Source organism: Haliotis rufescens, unplaced genomic scaffold, assembly GCF_023055435.1.
Source record: "Haliotis rufescens isolate VD_foot unplaced genomic scaffold, xgHalRufe1.0.p SCAF_40, whole genome shotgun sequence".
Taxonomy (NCBI): domain Eukaryota; kingdom Metazoa; phylum Mollusca; class Gastropoda; order Lepetellida; family Haliotidae; genus Haliotis; species Haliotis rufescens.
The window spans coordinates 1,118,125-1,139,405 of record NW_025964113.1 but is presented as its reverse complement, the minus strand read 5'-3'; the positions used below and the strand labels follow the sequence as shown (position 1 = coordinate 1,139,405).

At 39.3% G+C, this 21,281-nt stretch overlaps 1 protein-coding gene across 1 annotated transcript; it reads right to left on the bottom strand.

Annotated features, from left to right (window-relative positions):
- Nucleotides 1-1,223: 1,223 nt before the first annotated feature.
- Nucleotides 1,224-18,981, bottom strand: LOC124138133 (isoprenylcysteine alpha-carbonyl methylesterase ICME-like). Its single transcript, XM_046504672.2, has 7 exons — nt 18,907-18,981; nt 16,705-16,970; nt 14,163-14,369; nt 11,105-11,188; nt 9,689-10,226; nt 9,202-9,358; nt 1,224-7,605 (listed from the first exon to the last, which is right to left on the bottom strand). Exons 1-7 carry the CDS (start codon nt 18,914-18,916, stop codon nt 7,380-7,382), a joined length of 1,488 nt encoding a protein of 495 aa, XP_046360628.1. The 5' UTR covers nt 18,917-18,981; the 3' UTR covers nt 1,224-7,379.
- Nucleotides 18,982-21,281: the final 2,300 nt, after the last annotated feature.

Below are 21,281 nucleotides of genomic sequence, written 5' to 3'. Positions count from 1 at the left end.
TCACGATCCAGTAATCCACATACTTCCATAGGTCACTTGTGAATACACCATCAAAAACGTAATATACGAAACAAGTTGACAGAAAAACATTCTTTTGGGAAAGAAGACAAAAACTTAACATTGTACTCTTCAACAAATAAAATCCTTTCATAATGCAAAACAGAATTTGTAAATATATATTCTGGTAATCTTTTCTCATAAAAAACAACCTACTAAATCTGAAACAAACAAGGGTTTGTGGCAAGTGATACTTCTTGTGTTGATAAGTACATTGACATATGACATTCTTGTTTAAATATATTATCTGACCAAAGCGAAGTCTGCAGTAAAAGTACCAAAATTCTGCGGTAAAAACATCACTTACTTAAATTGGGAATTTAACGTGATACAAAACATAACCATTTCCCCCTCATTAATACAAACTCATTTTTTTCTAAACACATTTCAATCTTTTGCTTTTAGACATTTCAGACTTGGTTTAACTTTAATGTAGTCATAATACCATAAGAACATTTAATCATGTAAATTAATCAGTTCAAATATTGTGTTATGGTATGATTTATATTTTGCATGTTTGAATCGTATGTTAAATGTTTGGGCATCATTTGAGTGCAAAATTTGAGAGAAAAGTCTGAAAATAAAGAAAGTTTCTGCAATTTTTCTGGGACTGTATTCTACAGACACCAACTGTCTCAGGCAAAGTGTCACAGATAAACATTCTAGCTGTAACATAATAAAAGGCTTAAACAAAAATATTAAGGGTGAAACATTATAACAGGGTCACAATACGAATCACTATACGCACATAAACTTCCATCTTCCCGAAGCAAGAGAGTTAACTGACTTTAAAAGTCCAGTTTCCACACTTGCCGAACTGGGCTGGAATTCCTGGGCTCGATCGTAGCGCCACCAGTGGCTATTACGAGTAATGTCCTTTCTATGCCTCTCCTATTGACCAATCAGATTCAACCTCTCGTATCACTTGCATTTGCTTCAAACAAAAGGCTGGCGCCCAGTCAAGACGATCTGATCGATAATCAAGATCTATATTGTGATCAAACGAGTCTTACATCGCGAAGTGCATCAAATCACGTGAGCACCTTGATTAAAAACATGAAAAGATCTGTTGACAACGAGTTAGCGGTACACATGCTTTGCAAATCCTGCAGTCGACCGAAATCTGCATGACACTTTACGAACCGGATTTCGATTTCGGTGCGCGATTTTGATTGGACTATGCATAGACTCGTTAGCCCAGCCAAAATGTAACTCCATAATACCAGCCTAGTTCGGCAAGGGTGGAAACTGGACTTTTATAGTCAGTTAACTCACTTGCCTCGAGAAGATGATAAACTTCTTGACTGTAAATAGTTCAGAGCAGGTTCAAAGGAAAGCTAGCTGTAGACACATGTTCAGAGGCGCTATTTTCTGCAGTGGATTTGAAACACTAATTACAACATGTCTTGCACTGACAAAAACTCTAGGGATGTGTGTGTAATTAAACCAGTAGCAAGTAATTATTTTAACAAGTTTATCGTCTTGCATCAATACAGAAAAGAAATATTGTGTATCGTATCATCATCTCATGAAACTGGTGCACTGGTGATGTATCGTTACACCCCCTTCACCTGACCGACCCGAATCAGGAGTCCTCGATCCCAAACCTTTTATACTGAACTGAACCATAACTTGTATCACTATCCCATAATTGTCCATATTTTATGCCATTTGCATCGTACATTTGTTGTGCTTCATTATAGATAAACCAGTTTTTATAATTTGAAAGAAGGCTTTTACCATGTTTTAATATTGAAATATTGCGAATTCCGTTCCCCCCCCCCCCACACACACACAAAATTAAATAAAAAACCATTTTAAATAAATAAAAAGTAAAACAAACGACTGAGCTCACCTATATTTGGATGTTCCGAAATAGACACTTTATATACTAAAATATTAGGGCTGGGACGAGTCCAAATTTACTACCCGGGTACCCACCACCCTATTAGGATGTCTCAAAATGTCCGAGAACATTTTTAGCATAGCCCTGGCAAAACGTATTTAGATATATATATTAAACAATCTGGTCATTCATACACTGAAGTGTAGTCCTGTGGGTACCCAGGTCCTACTCAGTACCCACCCGACCCGGGTACCCGAGTTACCCGTCCCAGCCCTATAAAATATGTTACCCATTATCAGTGACATACAACACAACTGCAGACAGTGAACACACACGGATTATGCATTACTTAGACATCATACATATGGCAAGGTAACATATATTTTTAAAAACTCTCTTTACATGAAGCATGAAACTTTATGATTGTTTTGGTTTACAGGCAACATAAAGAAATCATTAGCACTTTCTGAATCAAGACAACAGCCAGACAGAACCCATTTTCATATTAAAAATGGCAGCTGGCTGCTATAAAAAAATCATGTACTGACTGCATCAAGTCATGAAAGACATTTAACGTTCTGGAAACCAATAGAGGCATGTGTTGCAAGCAGAACCTTGGTGTATCAATAATCAGAAACTATTCAGCACCATAGATCTCTTTGGGGTATTTCAGGGCACAGGAATTCTCCAGTGCCCTTTTCTAGAATGGGGACTGTGCGGTCACCAATGGCTACTCAATATGAATAGTATCTGGATTTGGGATCACATTGACTGCATTTCAGCATGTACTGTTGGTTGCTCACACTGTCCACCCCTTGTTTGTGAGGACTATATTATATATATATGAAATAGGTGTAACATTGCCGAGTTTCAAGTCAAACCCCATTCATTTCTTAAAGCAAATTAAATGTCATCTCAAATCTCAATTTCGACCATCAAAATATCGGTTTAGAAAATGCATATATGTGATTTCATGATCAATGAAAAAATCTACAATGATTTGCATTGACATTAGCTGCATAATCACTTATTAAAACACCTTGTGTATAAACTGAATGACAAAACACAACAATCAGCGTACATCCCAAGCAGAATAGTACAAGTAAAAAGACAAACATAATACCAAGGACACTTGACAGCATCCAGGAACCCACAAACCTGAGTCGAGGCCATATGTAACAAATATTCACAACAATCACTCCGAACATGCAGAACGCTACTCACTTGCACACTCCACAGCAAACACCTACAATACTGTGTTCATCATCATCATCATCATCATCATCATCATCATCATCATCATCTGCGTTTTCTTCAAAGAGATGACTCATAATCTTCGCATTTGCAGAAAAACATTCAAGACAAAGATTAATTAGTAAAAATAACCAGTGAAATAGTTTTCTTCAAAAGTGAAATGTTTTCATTTCCATTATCAACTACTTTGAATATTATCCACTACTGAACTATTTACCAGGATACTGAAATATTTAACAGAAATAAAACATTTGTGAAATTTGGATCGACAGATCCACAAAGAAAGCAACTAAAACTAAATACCTTATATCAAACTGTAAAACAATAAAACTGAAAATCTAAAGTTTCTGAGGCAATTGCAGGAAACTTGATATGAAAACAATAGACCTTTTCAGGTATGTAATTCAATGTAACATTGCACGGATTCATGGCAACATACGACTCCTAAATGATCACATACAGAACCCACGACATATATAAATGAGCTGAAGCAACAATCTCATTGAAATCCAATAATTTACATGAGAGGTCATGCCAGTGGATTTCCTATGCAGCCAATCAGCTTCAAGGCTTCTAAATTCTCAGTACGAGTGAAGCATGTAGACTAGCATATCTGATTTCTGTATCAATCTGACTCATAAACAAACTGAAAGGATAAGTTCCGAATGTACATGAATAAGGCAATCATATTGTAGTTATTTTATACTGTCGTTTCTGAGCACGTTGCATCTACACCCAGAAGGGAGTACCTTTGAAGGGAAATATTCTAAATTCTAAAGAGGGAAAGGAATGAAGCCAAATGATTTAAGAAAGCTGACATGTGATTAGCTCCAAAACCCACTCAACCTGACCTTCATTTACAATGGGTTCACCTGACACAACCTCCTGTGGAGGGGTCCTCACATCTTCCCTCAAGGGTAAAAATGTATTGGGAGTAATAGATCTGATTATAATGAAATTGCTTCAGCGAAAACATAACATCTATACAATGAAACACCATAGCACTCCATCTTGCTGAAAATAGCACACTGTGTTCACAATTAAGGGTTCATAGGGGTTTGGTCCTGTAGTACCGGTATTTGAATCTAGGGACACCGTCAGTCTTCAACATCACAGCTATGACAAGGACCCATTGACTTAATGCTTAATACTAAACACTGCCATACTATGGAGATTAGCCTGATTAATACCATCTTCCTAAGGCAAGGGAGTTAACTGACCATGAAAGTCCAGTTTCCACCCTTGCCGAACTAGGTTGGAATTTATGGACTTGATTGTAGCGCCAATTAACAGTGGCTATTATGAGTTATGTCCCTTCTATGTCTGTCCTATTGACCAATCAGATTACACCTCTCATATCACTTGCATTTGCTTTAAAATAAAATTTGCGAAGTGCATCAAATCATGTGAGCACCTTGATTAATTCATGAAAAAAATAGAAAATATCTGTTGATGCCAAATTGGCGATACATATGCTGTGCAAATCCTGCAATCACCCGAAATCTGCACAGCACTTTACGTACCGGATGACAATTTAGTTATGCGATTTTGATTGGTCTATGCATAGACTCGTTAGTCCAGCCAAAACATAACGCCAGCCTAGTTCAGCAAGGGTGGAAACTGGACTCTTATAGTGAGTTAACTCCCTTGCCTCTGGAAGATGGACTAATACATCATTATTCACGCAACTTATCAATACCAAGACAATATAGCTAAAAATGCCCATATATTTCTGCAATGTATTAAAGGTGCAGTTAAAAAAATCTGACATCGGGCTTTGATGATCAAAATTGATGGGAAGCCATATATATTTTAGTATGAAAGTGGTGATACAATACTGTATTAGTTTTCAAAATGAAGGCGGTCATTGAGTCCTTGAGGTTTGCTCCTGTAGTATTTAAGTTTAGGGCCCCCAACTTTTAACATCCGTGCAAAGACCAGGACATTTTAATTTAACTTTCATTATTACAGTCTTCATTACTGCTGGGTCCTCGTCACAGGTCGGATTATAAAGTAGAATATTCTAAGCTTAAGTTCAAACCAGATATAGACATATATTCTTGGATTTCAGGCAAAGGTATATAAATAAATAAAAAAGATTTATTTCTGCTTTAGACACAACTAATAATTGGCACACAATAAGCTAGTTTCGGTCTTGTCAGCTTACTACATGTATTATCAAGAAAATGAAGTTATCAGGTCAAGTACTTCAAAAAATTTTGGGGCAAAAACAAAATGATTAAATTTTATCATCAGAATTGTTTCTACTATGACAATATGAAGTCAGGGTGTTTTTCCTGTGAACTCTATACACTTTCCTCTTGTCTATCCTCGGACATTAAGTACAACAGGCTACCAGAACATCAACCAAGATCCATTTGGACATTTTCTCTTTCATCCCAAACATAAGGAAATCAAACAAAATAATGCAAAACTGTACACCTACTCTTGACAATAAGAAAACCCAAACCAATAAATTAGCCTTTCCATGTTTTTCATAAGAAAAAAAAGGTTTAATGATCATTCACAGTATATATTGACACTACATATATGCCTGTATGTGCTAATATACTACTTAAAAATGTTAAAGAACATCTGATTCTTTTATAACACAATATTTAATCTATCAGGTCATGATTCTTTCATTACACTATAATTAATCTGTCATGTCAGATTACACTAGTTTTATGAAAGAATTGGGTGTACTTTTATTTCTTTTGAATATTATACTTTATAATGCCAGATCGATATCTGTTCGTGTTCTACAAAGTTTCCAGACTATAATAACAGTCCAAATATGACTTGAACATGATCCTGTCCAACAACAAAAGATCCATGGAAAGTAAATATGATAAGAATTAAAGATATGATTTTGAAATAATAAATTTTAATAATTCTTTTCTTTTCTTTAAAGAACCTCTTGTGTAAAATGAAAAAAACACAAGTACATGTACATGATTTGAAAAAACCACATCAATCATTAATGAGTTGTTTACCTTACCAAGAATTAGGAAAGATGTATCTGTGAAACAAGGTGACAATTGACGTGGCCTTACCATATTATGTTACCAGTGAGGGATGCCTCCGTGCAGCATGGAACTGAGACCCTCAATACTGGGTTGTACGCTCCATACAGTGGTCACGTGACAACAGACACACTGGACATATATGAACATTCGTGACCAACTCGTGTTATTCCAGGACAAGCCGAATAGCGACTCGTGCCCCTCTCATGGCCATTTTGTGCGACCGGGTTCCGTCTTGGCGCAAACGGGCATACCTAAAACAATTGTCAACTCGTTGCGTAATGGTTCACATATATTTCAGATGCAATTTAAAGCACATCGGGACGTGCGGAGTTATACAGTGTGATTGAACACACTTAACTGTGTCTTGGGTATATTTTTAGACGCAGGACATATGTAAAATCAAAAATTATTTCTGAGGGATTCTTTGATGTAGAACTTGAAATCATACGCGCATTCTGATTGGTTTGTCGTATTTTCGCACATAACATTCATCGATAGGGGGACGAGTCTTCTTGCAGGTGACGGAAAGGGGCGAGTGGTGATGAATGATATACGAAGTCTACGTCCCCTGACTACTGCTTACGGACACAGAACAGGGAACAAGCTGTGTTCAGATGGCGGGCAATGTCTCCAGCAGGGTCTTCCTGCGTCTGCTGCAGAATGGAGGCCATTTTGAAAGGATAGCGTGTCCTGTGTCACATCTTTGGTAACATTAAGAGTCACGGGAGATCTAGCGGAGGGGAATATTGACTATTCAATGGCAGAGTGCTGCAATTCACAACGAATGATCAATATTTTTCTTGGCTTCAACATAACAGATGGATGTGGTATTGGTTGGGAACTGACATATATTTTAAGGACAAAATTTGTATTATTTGGCTTGAAATACCAAAATGTGCGAAATAATCAGTTTTCAACCGCAAATTACTCAATAATAAACATATAATAAAATTTATATCTATATTACCTGATTCCATCAACAAGAAAACAGAGCCTACACACACTGTAAACAAGATTCACTTTCAAAGCAGTTTTGCCTGATTAATAACAAAACAACTCATCTAAACATATGAAATTCTACCAAGCCAAAACAGTGCTGTTAACATGGTGTGATTAGCTCAAATATAATTAAAACATAACAATGACTTGTTCAAGCACTGGCCAGATTAGATTAAACTATTCCAAAGTTGCCATCAAAACACTTTCTTGCATGTTTCCATGAGAATCCCCATTACAGAGTCATAGAACCGGCGCTCTGGCATCATGAGGTCAAGCATGATATCGAAGTGGTCGCAGCCTGGCAACACCCGCACCGTCACGTCCGAGAAAATGTCACTTAGTGCATCACTGAATCTGGTTGTCGATGACAATGGAACCACTTTGTCTTCTGTTCCATGGACAAGCACCATCTTTGGTAGGCTGGAGACGAAAGGAGGTAAAGTGAGTGAGTGAGTGAGTGAGTGAGTGAGTGAGTGAGTGAGTGAGTGAGTGAGTGAGTGAGTGAGTGAGTGAGTGAGTGTGAGTGAGTGAGTGAGTGAGTGAGTGAGTGAAAAACTATGCGATCCAATATATGCACAGTTACTTACGTTTACAGTAGCACTACTTTACTGCGCATGTCATTATAGTCATTTGCGGCAATAGAGGCTTGTTTTGACGCTTGCAAATTTTTCAATAAAAACAAGAAGTATATGATAAAACAACACGAGACACGAAGATTGACAAATTCAATAGGTTTTGTGTACTGTATGCCTGCCAATGTTTCATACGCAGAGATTAAGATTACATATTAATTTGTCCTATAAAATAAGAAGAAATAGCAATCAGCTGTTGAGACATTTTCTCCCCTATCCATGGATGATTTAGTTTACAAAATACTAAATGTCATGGCTAATATCATAAATGAACAGAAATTTCAATACAGTGATAGGAAGACTGAAGACTTTGTATCTCTTACGAGTAAAATGTTCTTTTCAGGGCGAGTTCATTGTGAGTTGATGTGATTTGTTGATCAGATTTCGCCGAAATTAATGTAAACAAAATTGAACGAAATCTTAGATAATAGTAATATAATGGATTACAAAGTACGTCCAGATACACAATGAACACTTTTATAGCCAGATAGTGTAATAACAAGATGAACTTGCGTACTTCAATACTGATTTGTTGACATGCTTCTTCCAGTGTTGTGTGCTCGATAACATCGTCGTGTTGTGAAATAAAATCAAAGCTCATTGTACGCATGTATTATGCACACACTGGTAGTCCAATGGTAGTCCAATACTGTATTCCAGTATTTCACACATCAAGGAAAACATTTATGTAGGGAGCACACAACTGTATATCCGGTTAAATACTAGTTTGAACAGCATAAAAAAACAACAACAAAAACAACAAAACCCTGCCCTCACTAAATTTCCAAAAAACATTCCCTGGAAAACTATTCTTTTATTCTTGTCAGCCTAACCAGGGTGAAACTAAGATTCAAACCCACTATCACAAGTTCTGGCCCACCTAAGGGAAGCAACTCTTCACATCAACATTGCCGCATCGTAGACAACTTGGCCACCTGTACTGCTTTGTTTCACTCACAACATCACTGCATAATAATCTTATTGTGTGACATAATGGCACATAAAATGATTTTACCACTGGCAAGGGATGCATAAATTAAGAAACTTTCAGCCTTGATAAGACTTTACATGCTTAATGAATCCAAAACTCACGATGAAAGCTATGATTGCAACTTGATGTCCTCACCATAATGTCATGACAAACTTCAAGGCAAAACCAGTGAAAAAATGTAAAATTATGCAAAACAGTCTAACAACAAAGAGAGACATTGCTGCCAATATGTTTTCTGATGGTCCATTACATTTTTCACATTTCTATGCAACCTCCATTTTCTAGCTTGGGGCCCCAATGTCTAACCTGGGACCCCTACAATATAGGCTTTGAGTTCCTTGGGCCCCCATCTAAGGTAGCCCAGGTAAATCCCTTTTCCTGCAGCACTCTCACCTGATACTCCTGCCCAGGTTTTTAATAATGACTGTGGGGGAAAACCTCTCAAAGTGATCCTCCCCATACATGGCTCTCCCCATGCTGGAGATGTCCTCGACGCCCCGCCCATACTCATGGACGTAGTGGTCGGCGATGTTGTAGACGCCAGCTAAACCTGCAGCACACAGTTGGAGGTATGTACAAGGAATGAAAGGATTGGTACATCAAGACATACAATACCTAAGTGTAATATACGTTGTTGTAATATCTTTTGTGGAGTCCCATTCAGGATTCAAACCCACACTGATACCACTTTCTAAACGGCATTGTCTATTCATACCACATCCATCCATCCATCCATCCATCCATCCATCCATCTCACCGAGCCTTCCCACCCAATCCATTTGGTCGCCTCTAAATACCAGCAGAGGTTGCAGGGGACCTGTTCTCACCTACAATCCCCAAGGGTTATTCCCTTCTGTGATGGTAAAAATACAACACATACCTACAAATGCTTTAACCGACTTGCACAGATCCACCAGGGTAGCATGTCTTTCAATATCCTTGGGTCGAACAGTCACAACTGAGTCATCGTCCCCACTATCCTCCTCTTCCTCCTCCTCCCCACCTCCTCCCTCAGCCACGCCCACCTGCTCAGCCCCCTCCTCCGTGGGACTTGCCATGACGTCCATACTGTCGTCAGAGGGTCTGCTCTCACTGCTGGCCATAGTGGATTCTTTGCCTGCTTGCTGCCCATTGAGGACTTCGAACGTACTCGTTGCACTGTTATTAATGTCATTAGTGTGCTGGTCCCCATTATCACTGAGGAGGGCGAAGGACTCGGAAGACCCGGAGCTGCCCTCCTGACCTTCCTGTTCCTCCCCGTTACTGTTGTTGTTGGATCCTGTGTAGTGTTGGTCGTCAAACTGGAGTTGCCTCCCCTTGAAGGGCTGGATCTGTATGCGTTCGTCGTGCAACAATTCCAGAATTGCCATGGACGACAGATGGGCCCCTGATGAGTGGCCAATCAGCATTATTTGATCCTGTACAGATGAAAATGAATCAAAACATATTGAAGCGAGGTGAGGTGAAATGGCTTTAACTTCGCATTCCAGGTTATTGCACTTATGTAGCAATGTGTGTGTGTATGTGTGTGTGTGTGTGTGTGTGTGTGTGTGTGTGTGTGTGTGTGTGTGTGTGTGTGTGTGTGTGTATGTGTGTGTGTGTGTGTGTGTGTGTGTGTGTGTGTGTGTGTGTGTGTGTGTGTGTGTGTCTGTCTGTCTGTCTATGTGTCTGTGTGTGTGTGTGTGTGTGCGTGTGCGTGCGCATGTGTGTGTCTGTGCTAGTCTGGACTAATGTCTGTTTTATAGTGTTAGCCCACTCAGATATCTTGCCGAAGCTGAATGAATATTATAAATACCACACTAAGACACAGAAATCTGTTTTTTATCCCCTTAATACTGACTGCCAGAGGCAGGGTAACAACAAATAGCATCTTTTAACATTTTTTGGTATGACATTGCGAGGAATCGAACCCAAAACATAATGAAAGAAAAAATTGTTCTCCTATCCATAGTCAGGGATTCACAGAATGCAGAAATCCCGCTAATTCCAACCAAAATATTCTTAATCATATTTTGATAAGTCATACTTTAGGCAACATATTTATATCAAATTATGAAGGTTGCAATAAATCGTACTGACTACTAAATCATGCTGAGGACAAGCAGGACTAGTTACAAGGTCCGAGGACTAGTGAAATCAGGTTTCCACTTGTACTATGGACTAGTCTTTAAGAAAACAAATTTGATGACTAAAAGGAAACACAGATAGACCATGTCTCTATAGACCATAGAACATAGACCATAGAACATGTACCATATTTTCGTGCATAATTCACACTCTTTCCCCAAGTACATACCTTGTTGCCTCCGTACGTGTGGATGTTCTCATGCACCCAGTTGATCCCGTCCACCACATCCTGCACCATATCATCCACATAGCCCTGGACACAACACAATAGTAACTATGGCAACCAAGGAATATCTGATTTGGGTTTTACATTGGTTGGTTGGTTGGTTTGTTGAGCAATGCTGCACTCAGCTATATTCCAGCTATATGATGGCAGTCTGTTATGATCGAGTCTGGACCAGGCAATCCAGTGATTGACATCATGAGCATCGATCCACACAATTGGGATACGATGACATGCATCAACCAAGTCAGCGAGTCTGACCACCCGATCCCGTTAGTCGCCTCTGGATCCGCCTATAAGCCAGAAACATAATACCTCTGTTTGAGGCGTAACAACATGAACAAGATATAACTAACAATGGTAATAAGAGATTGCACAAAAGAAACTGGATATTACAGAATAGTTAGGGCACAATCAATTTAGGTCAAAGTTTCAATGAAGACAGCTTATATCATACTTGCATGTGCAACAGATGTTTTCATATTCCCAAACAGAATACTATCTCCTTACCACCGATCAATCCATGAAAAACATGTTTTTGATGGTTCATCGTTATGTCATATTATGGAACTTAGTTTTGAGTTCACTATAACCAGGATAATATACTGTATTCGATGTAATAAGCGCTCAGGACGCTATCAAAATTAGAAATAGGGGACTCTTATTAGACTATTAATTTGGTGAAAAAAACAGAGTTGTAAGATAAATTTTGTGGTTGATGCTGACAGCCTGAAATGTTTATATACGACAGATATATTATACGCGAATAAATAAGTCTCATGTACATTGATCAATCGGAAGGGGTGCTAATTGGGATTGTTTACTAGCCAATATATTAGCAAATATCGCCATTAGAGTGGGGCGTTTATTATATTACAGTATGTTGTAGCAGTATCACTCTGCTAGGTACATGTGGTCATATGCGACTGTGTTATGTTTTATACTACAAGCTGGAGGCGAGTGGTACAAACCTAACAGGGGACACATAAAACCACATGTACCCTGAACGCATAAAACCACATGTACCCTGAACGCATAAAACCACATGTACCCTGAACGCATAAAACCACACGTACCCTGAACGCATAAAACCACATGTACCCTGAACGCATAAAACCACATGTACCCTGAACGCATAAAACCACATGTACCCTGAACGCATAAAACCACATGTACCCTGAACGCATAAAACCACATGTACCCTGAACGCATAAAACCACACGTACCCTGAACGCATAAAACCACACGTACCCTGAACGCATAAAACCACACGTACCCTGAACGCATAAAACCACATGTACCCTGAAAGATTCTGCTACAACGAATGTAGCATACTGACATGTTTTGATGTGCCATTGTAAAAGAATTAGAACAAATTCAAAATTGATGTCACATGATTTTCATTGACTCTGATAAAGAGTGCAGCTCAAAGCTGGGTATAAGTGATTTATTTTCCCGTTCACAAATCCACATGCAGCCTGTCTTCTTCTTGGCGGGGTATAAGGGATTTATTCTCCTGTGGAGAAATTTATTTCCTTCCCAGGCGGGATACATAATAATTTATCAAGATCATGTGAACCAATCAGATCTTATCATTCTGTTGTGAAGGTAGGATAACACTTTTTGTTTTGTACTGATGCAACACTACATTTGGGAACACTAAACCAGGATTTCAGTTTGGTGCATTACCCATGACACTGGCTTTAAAATGCACTAAGACTTTTTTTCTAAACATGGTAAAAATAAAGAAGAATGTTCAAAAAAACCTGAGCAAGACTTGCAAGGTTTCGTTTTACACCTCACGTCATTTGCCTCATTGTGACACAAATGATAAGACGTCACAGTCGTACATAGAAAAGTGACAAGTCTCCTGTTCCCAAAACTTTAAAATACATTATCTTTGAAAAGTTCTCATGTTTTCTGCACAAAATGTATTGCCACACATACTTTGAATATTGTAGTAACCATAACTTTGAATTTGTAACCTATAAGTGTACATATCATGATCTGAAAATGTCTACTGACAATAACAGAAAAAGAAGTACAGTCAAGTCTTGTTAATCCGACAATCAGCTTTATCTGACACTAATGATGGGAACCGACTAAATCAGTGCTATTTAGACCCGTTAATCCGAGAGTCTCGCACTCCGACTCCGACACACCTAATTTGCAACGAATTACCGAAATCACTCATTAATCAGTCTCTTTAATCCGACACAGTGATCAGCGTACTCCGTTGTCATCTGTCCGCGAGTACACAGCCCGTGCTGTGATGCGAGACGAATCGGCTGGTAGCTGCATAACAATAAACAATTAATGCTTTAAATAAAGAAAACAGGATTAATCTCATGCTTAGATTACCTAAATCTCACGTCAGAACAACCTTTCGACCTACCAATGAAATGACTAACAGGAAGTCAACGTTAGCCACTTAGAAAGCAGCTTTCTTAAGCTTTGCGGTACCAGTTTCAAGCTTGCAACGTCAATTCCAGACTATGCTTTTTAAAGTATTCTGAATAAGTCATAAAGTCCGTAACAGTTGTTTTGTGTTAAACTTTAGAGGTTGCATGAATAGAAAACATATTCCGCCAACAATGTAACATAACAATATGAATATTTATTTTTTTATTTTTTTATTACGTGTTTGAATCGTTATCTATCGTGTAGTTGTCCGATTTTCGATCACGAATGTTGATACTACTTAATTTCTTTTAATCCGACATAACCATATGTAACCATCGATGTCGGATTAACAGGACTTGACTGTACTATTCTATCAATATTACATTACAATATTAGCTTTCACTGTGATGCAGACATCAGATTGGCTATTTCAGTCCGAGGGGGTACTTTGTGATTTGATAACCTCTGATTGCCCAATCACAATTGAGTAATGCTAGAATGTATATTTAGTAACAAGACAAAATCACATATACTCAAGACATTATACTGAACATGATCAAACATTACATATAAACACAGTATCTACATACAGGACCCTTACCTGTGGATACAGTGAGTAGTTGAGACAGCAGACAATCACCCCCAGTTTGGATGCAATCTGCATGCACAGCAATCCATACCTGCTCTTGTCCCCCGATCCCCACGCCCCCCCGAAAACGAAGATCACCACTGGGCGCAGCTCAACAGGGTTGTGGGGAAACGGGGAATACACATCTAATGTCCGGTCATTGCGTCCGTAAGACAAATCCTGAAAAACAATAACACATCTTTGACTTGTTTATCTCACTTGTAAATCTCCTGTCATCAAGAAACAAACAAATGTTCTCATTGCACCTAAAATAAAACTTTGAATGGTTCAGGATGGTACCAGTTATCTAATTTTTGTTTTTGTTTTTCACTAACAAAACTGCCCCGTGAACATGGTGAAGACCTGGGTTAAAATAGGTCTTCAGCAACCCATGCTTGCCGAAAAAGGTATCTTTGCTTGTCGTAAGAAGAGACAAACGGGATTGGGTTTTCAAGCTCGCTGACTTGGTTGATGCATGTCATTGTATTATGATTGCATGGATCAATGTATAAAATGTACAAGCTTTAAAAATATTAACCCATATTTAAACAATAATGGCTCGCTTATTACAATCCGATCTTGGCAATGACGGACAAGTCCATTTTATGAACAGGGTTTTTTTTGTTTGGTATTTTCGGAATATTCTCACAAACATCAAAAACAAGTATATATATATATATATATTGTGTTCACAAACGTCATTCTTAAAGCCTTACAGAAAATGGTGAAACGTCTAACTGTCAACAACTGGGTACTACAGTACGAGTGAGTGAGTGAGTGAGTGAGTGAGTGAGTGAGTGAGTGAGTGAGTGAGTGAGTTGGGTTTAACGCCGCTTTTAACAGTATTCCAGTTATATCACGGTGTGTCAGCTTGATGTGGGAGGAAAGCCCGAAGTGATGCAGGTCTCAGACGTTTAACACTTCGGTGAAACCCAGGAGCACGGGTATGGTGCTGACAAACCTAGAAACATAATTGGGGCGTACCGGGATTCGAACCCACAATCATAGGCTTCTGGCGTGCCCAAGGGACGCAACTCTGCACAGCGAATCGCGGCGCCTTAGACGACTGTGCCACCCGTGCCCCCACTACAGTACGAAGAGGAACAACACACAACTGTATCAACATGATCAAAGATAGCATCATCCATTTAACATCATCAAGTTGCGAGCGTATGTTCGAATCTCCAGAAATGGCGTCATGATAGGACAATGTTAATTGCTGGCCCCTTGGCCCATGGCCAGTTAAAATTACAAAGGGCTTGCTGAAACGTTAAGCAGATGGCCTGTCTGGCTAGGCAAAATTTCACCCCTTCTCCATAAATTGGACACTGCTCATGAATCATGTAATTTCGTAGAGAAAATAATTAGGTGGGATGAGGTCGTGTAAATGGTTAACCCAAAGAAAGATACATGTTGATCACCTCAGTAGAACGACAACCGGATGCCACTGTGTACGACATCTTTATTTGCTCAAAAATCACCACGAAATGAGGCAAATGGAAGCCAAGATTTAATCTCAAGAGTGCAGGAAAAGATGTTTCTGGGGTGAGAAGTTCTAAAATTGTCACACCCCTGCTAGGTGGCTATGCGACCTTAAGTTCAGCAACTTCGTGGCCTCCACCATTAACGATTTAGTTTTAGGCCAGTTAGTTTGGAGATTCACAGAAGGGCCAATTACTTTTATACAAGCAAGCCCTACTGGCTACATCCAAATCTGTTGCTAAATCTACCCCTGTTAAGCAACATTGTTCGCAGAGAATAGTTGGCTGGGTGACTCTGTTTGGCAAGTTTGACAGCCAAGCGTATGTAGGGCTTCGGTCCAGCCCCACACTCAATCACCTGTTACATGGGGTGTCTCGTTAGGCAAGACAATTTGTTCAAAATATGCCACTGTTCACCCAACAGTGAATGGTGAATAGAAATGTGAGTGTTAAGTGTTAACCCTCTAGGCAACATTGGTCATATACTCCCCAGGGAGCTGATACTAAAATTTGAGTGTACACTGATTCATTGACTGTGGTAATAATGTAGTGCTTTGCCCATGCTTTAGGGTGTGGATTAAGAGTATTCTGAATAAGCACATTATTATTATTATTAATATTAATATTATTATTATCATCATCATCATCATCATCATCATCATCATTATTATACATTGCTAATATTCACCAATATATTTCTGTTTATCTGTTACAGGTAAACAAAATATGGTGACTGACATCTCATATTTTCCACCAGCCATTCTGAACACGTTAATCTTAAAATTTAATGGTCCAGATTAACATTGACAGGCAATTACTAGTGGACCAAGTTACAATTTGTCAACAACCTACATATATAATTAATATAAATATATAAAACTTTACAAATTATTGCTTTCAATAATTTTGTAACTCACCTGGATATGCAAAGTCAACAGTCTAAAATGTCTACAAAGACAGACAATTAACTAACAGCCCCCAACATAAGCACACTTGACTTTCAGACCGGTAACTGAAAATATATTACCAGATACCTTAGCAAGGATGGAGCGATCAGCATTGCTGTAGAAAAATTTCCATCTGAAGTACAACGGGGCATACTTAAAGATGAGCAGTTTCTGCAACACAGCATAGTTTAGAGCATACACTTTTCGTGGATGGAATGCTCGTTTGTACTTGTCCCGAGACTGTGGCCATCCATATAGGACATTGCATAAGAATGCCACCGTATATGGCACAGCCACTGCTGAAGATGCTAACAGAAATACACTCTTCACTATCTGCTTCAGCATTTTGGTATCTGTAAGAGAAAAAGGAATTTACAGTTAGGCTAGAGCATCATTTCCCCCCTCCATTTATTGAATACAAGATGTTATGACTGGCCAGTTCGACCCCCAAATTAGCTGACCCATACAAAATTGCTGATCTTTTTGAGTGACCCAAACAGAACTATAATCTGTGTATATGTAAGTTGTACTTTTAGTGTGTGTAGGTCAGCTAATGAATAAATGTACTTCATTATCATTGATTATCATTATCAAAATGATAATGAGAGTGAGTGTTGTTTTACGCCACAGCCAGCAACATTCACACTATATCACAACGTCCTGTAAAAAAATCAAGCTTGGGTCGGACAAACCAGGGGATGATATTAGAAGCAACGTCTCATGCAGCTGGGGCAGGGTTAGAGCAACAGCCCACTATCCTGGGGCTAGTACACATTTCCCCATTGTTTTAACGTTACATGGGCATTTTATCTTTACCTGGGCCAGTAAAGCTTGTGAGTTCAGTTCTAACCCTGTGGGGCATGATGACATGCAATCATTCGACCATGTAACCAAGCCTGACCACACAATCTAAATTACTCGCATCATAGAAAAGAGTGCTAGGATTCGTTATCACTTACATTACCCACGTAAGTCACGTTATACTGGCAGTTTCTTTCCGTTTAAACTTAAATTTAAACCATGTGTTTAAAATAGTCGTAACAATATGTATGAATTTTGATTCATGATCTGGAAACATTTGGAGTATCCACTGGCTATGTTGATTATCAATATTGTATAACATTTAACTTCTAGTTGGTCAAGCAGGTCAGTTCTACGGAAGGGGTCGTAGTCAGCACAGGTACTACAGATATGTACCCCAGGTATGTTTCTGTATACAGAAATATACCCTAGCCAAAATCAATATACAGAAACGTACCCTAGGACGAGTCCATATCTCATTGCATTCCTTGAACGGATTGCGCAGAGCTCTTAACCAGTTCTTTGAACGGATTGTGCAGAGCTCTTAACCGGTTCTTTGAACGGATTGTGCAGAGCTCTTAACCGGTTCCTTGAACGCTTACGCACTCAGTTCCACTTTGTCCAAACATGACACAATTTATCCAATTAAATCTCTTTTTCATTTTTAACAAAATATTTTTCAAATTGTGTCATACTGTTGGATGAGATGCATTCCTGTGTGTTATATAAGAAACGAGCATACACAGTGTATATTCTGCCAGGCACACAGTATTACCCAGCATGCACCTATTATTAGGCAAACCTGAACAACATGAACCGGTTACCAGGTTGACGAATATGGACTCATCCGTCTGTTTTGGTACCGGATACATTTCTGTATTCTAATTTTATCTAGGGTACATTTGTGTATACAGAAATGGGGTCCATATCTGTAGTACTCTTGCTGACAACGACCCCTTCAATGTCAGTACTGGCGATCTCCGTTTCATTTTTCATGTGTATGATTTTTTATTTCACCCCTCAGGACAACTTTCCCTGGCATTAATATTATGATGACAACTGAACATGGTTGACAAATTGCAAAATAAAACGTTGTATTTCTGAATTTTCCGCCACCTATATTATCTGGACGATAGATAAGCCTATGTCATCGTTGTTTTGATTGAGAATAACAATAACATTCTGGGCTACGGGCCTATTTGCAATGTAGATCATGAGACTTTTGTAGAAATGAAATATGCATTACCAATTTTGATCGCATATAAACTGATCGAACAGATGCCAACAACCTTGGTATGCATCACGTGTTAGCCTTGATCTGAATGTAATGTGTCTTCAGGTGATACAACGCTATCGCTTGAGGATAAGTCCTTGCCTAATTCTGATTGTATTGGCACATATAGAATACAGGTGTAGCGTTTCATTGCTGTATAACTAAATTATCACAATGTGAATATTACATTTTCCCAAATTTAATTCATACCGCACCTGTTTTCATAAAAACGTCAAATTATTTTGACATTGGTCATCTGTTCATGTGCGCAGCCATCTTGGATATTTGGCGCGAAATTTTTGGCCACTGTTTCGCACTTGCCCCGAGTTCCATTCGCGCGAAATATGAAAATCAGTTTTGACTTTAAATTTGGTTTTGTTTGTTTGTTCATGTGTGTGCATGTCGAGTCGAGAAACTCAGAACAGAACAGCTTCAGTTTTTGCCTCTTGAAGATCCGAGTTAGAATCGGTTTTCATTACCTCATGGGTGTCGTAAGAGGCGACTATAACCGGATCGGATGGTCAGGCTCACTGACTTGGTTGATGCATGTCATCGCATCCCAATTGCGGCGTGGATTTTTCCAGACTCGGATCCAGACTCGATTATTTACAGATCGCCTTCATATAGCTTGAATATTGTTGAGTGCGGCGTTAAACAACAAACAATGTATGTATACCATATTGAAAATTCCATACCTGTTTTTAATTTGATATTGGGCAGGGAGTTTATCCAGATGGCGACAACTTGACCTACTGTATTCTCAGTGGTAACGACAACGGGGATTATGAAATAGAACCATCCAGGTAGGGATGCAATGAAGTCGTATGGCATTCAAATGCTGGCTGGTAATGCAGAACAGTGCCACATACAACATGAACACTTATAAAATGAAAACATGACATCTGTCAAAGTGACAGGGACTGGAGAACAATGTACACACCTTTACCCATTTGGCGTGGAAGGTTACTCATCACACCAACATTTCGATTCTCTGACCATTAAGGACCGCCTCCGTGGTCTAGTGATAGAGCGTCCGCCCCGAGAGCGGAAGGTCCGGGATTCGAACCCCGACCGCGTCATACCAACAGACGATGAAGGATGGTACTTGTTACCCTGTCTGGCACTAGATATTAAGGGGATAAAACAAGGCCTGGTCGGCTCGGAGTCAGTATACTGTGTCTGAGCGAGTCATTCGTGTTAAAAGTGCGGCATGGTGTCTCAGTGGGCGAGCACTATAAAATCGGCACTAGACTGGACTCGTCCAAGCAATCCCCCCCAAGCAATTCCCCCCCCCCCCCCGAAACCCCACCCACACACGTACGTCGCAAAATGACCGCAATAATCTTAGATGCGACGTTAAACCCCATTTCACCTCGCCTCATTATGAGGATAGGGTACCCCTGTCAGATTTTATCACAAGCGTTGAATTTCGCCCAAGCTGATTTTCCGTACGCAGTTAGCGACGTCGATAACGACCCTGGCTCTCCCATCAGCTCGATGTAGCATAAATCTTTACTTGTCGATGAACCGAATAGTTCTCTATCGTTGGATAGGCCACACTCCGCGTGTATTGCGTCAAAACACCGTCTGGCTCTTGGCCAGGATAAGTTGAGTTGTGCCCCGACAATTAACCCCGTACGACGAATAAGGTCCACCCACTGACGCGTACCACTGCGAAGAAAGGGGTAGCGGGTGGTCCGAGGCGAGTTGTACGATGGATCTGTGCGTGTCAGATCAACGAGGTCTAGTGGCGAGTTCAATAGCACATAATAGTATGCCCATGTGAGGTACCCGATGACTGGGAAAAGGGTGACAGCACATTTGCATAGAAAACAACAATTGAGAAGTTTCGTGACAATGACGGAAATTCATTGGCTGTAAAAATGGAATGCTTTTTAACCCATAGAGCAATAACGAATAGTGTCATGTCCATCAGATGATTGTGAAGGTTGAGACAACGTAGGGATAGTTGCATCAATGACACACTCCTTAATTAATCCCATGTGATTGCTTGGGGCTTCAGCATACTGAATTGCCAGCTGGATTTATATTGGAATAACTGGATAATCATAGCACTATAGTCTTATGAAATTACAGGGTATGGTATTGTACTGTATGTGTGAAATTATGTGACTGTTGAGATGCGATGTGGAATGACGTGAGGTGATTTGGTGAGATATGTACATAAATTGTATAAAATTGTATATTCTTCAAATTGTACTATAGGCCTGTTGCCTCTTCAGTACGTGAAATAAAGATTGATTGAACTGGATAATCATAGCACTATAGTCTTCACATTCTAATGTCCTTCAGCGAAGATACAGTCAGTCCTGTGGCAATGCTAGCTTTTGACAATGCTTGAGATCTATTCTACTCAAAAGAAGTTAAGCATCACCCGATTCTTTCATAATGGTAAAGTTAATCCGTCATGACATGAGAGATTAACTATAGTAATATGAAAGAATCAGGTGATCCTTAACTTCTTTTGAGTAGTATATTTGTACGTTCTTCAGGCTCCCTGTAACTTATGACATTACAGGTTAATTCTCGAGCCCGAGAATGTAGGATTTGACAATGCTTACCGGGCTTT

Excerpts from the sequence above, each read along its gene's own strand:
- LOC124138133 (XM_046504672.2), bottom strand. Across the intron at positions 10,227-11,104 it reads ACACGTACGGAGGCAACAAG|GATCAAATAATGCTGATTGG; the intron begins GTATGTACTTGG and ends TCATCTGTACAG. Across the intron at positions 7,606-9,201 it reads AACCTGGGCAGGAGTATCAG|CCTACCAAAGATGGTGCTTG; the intron begins GTGAGAGTGCTG and ends TTTCGTCTCCAG.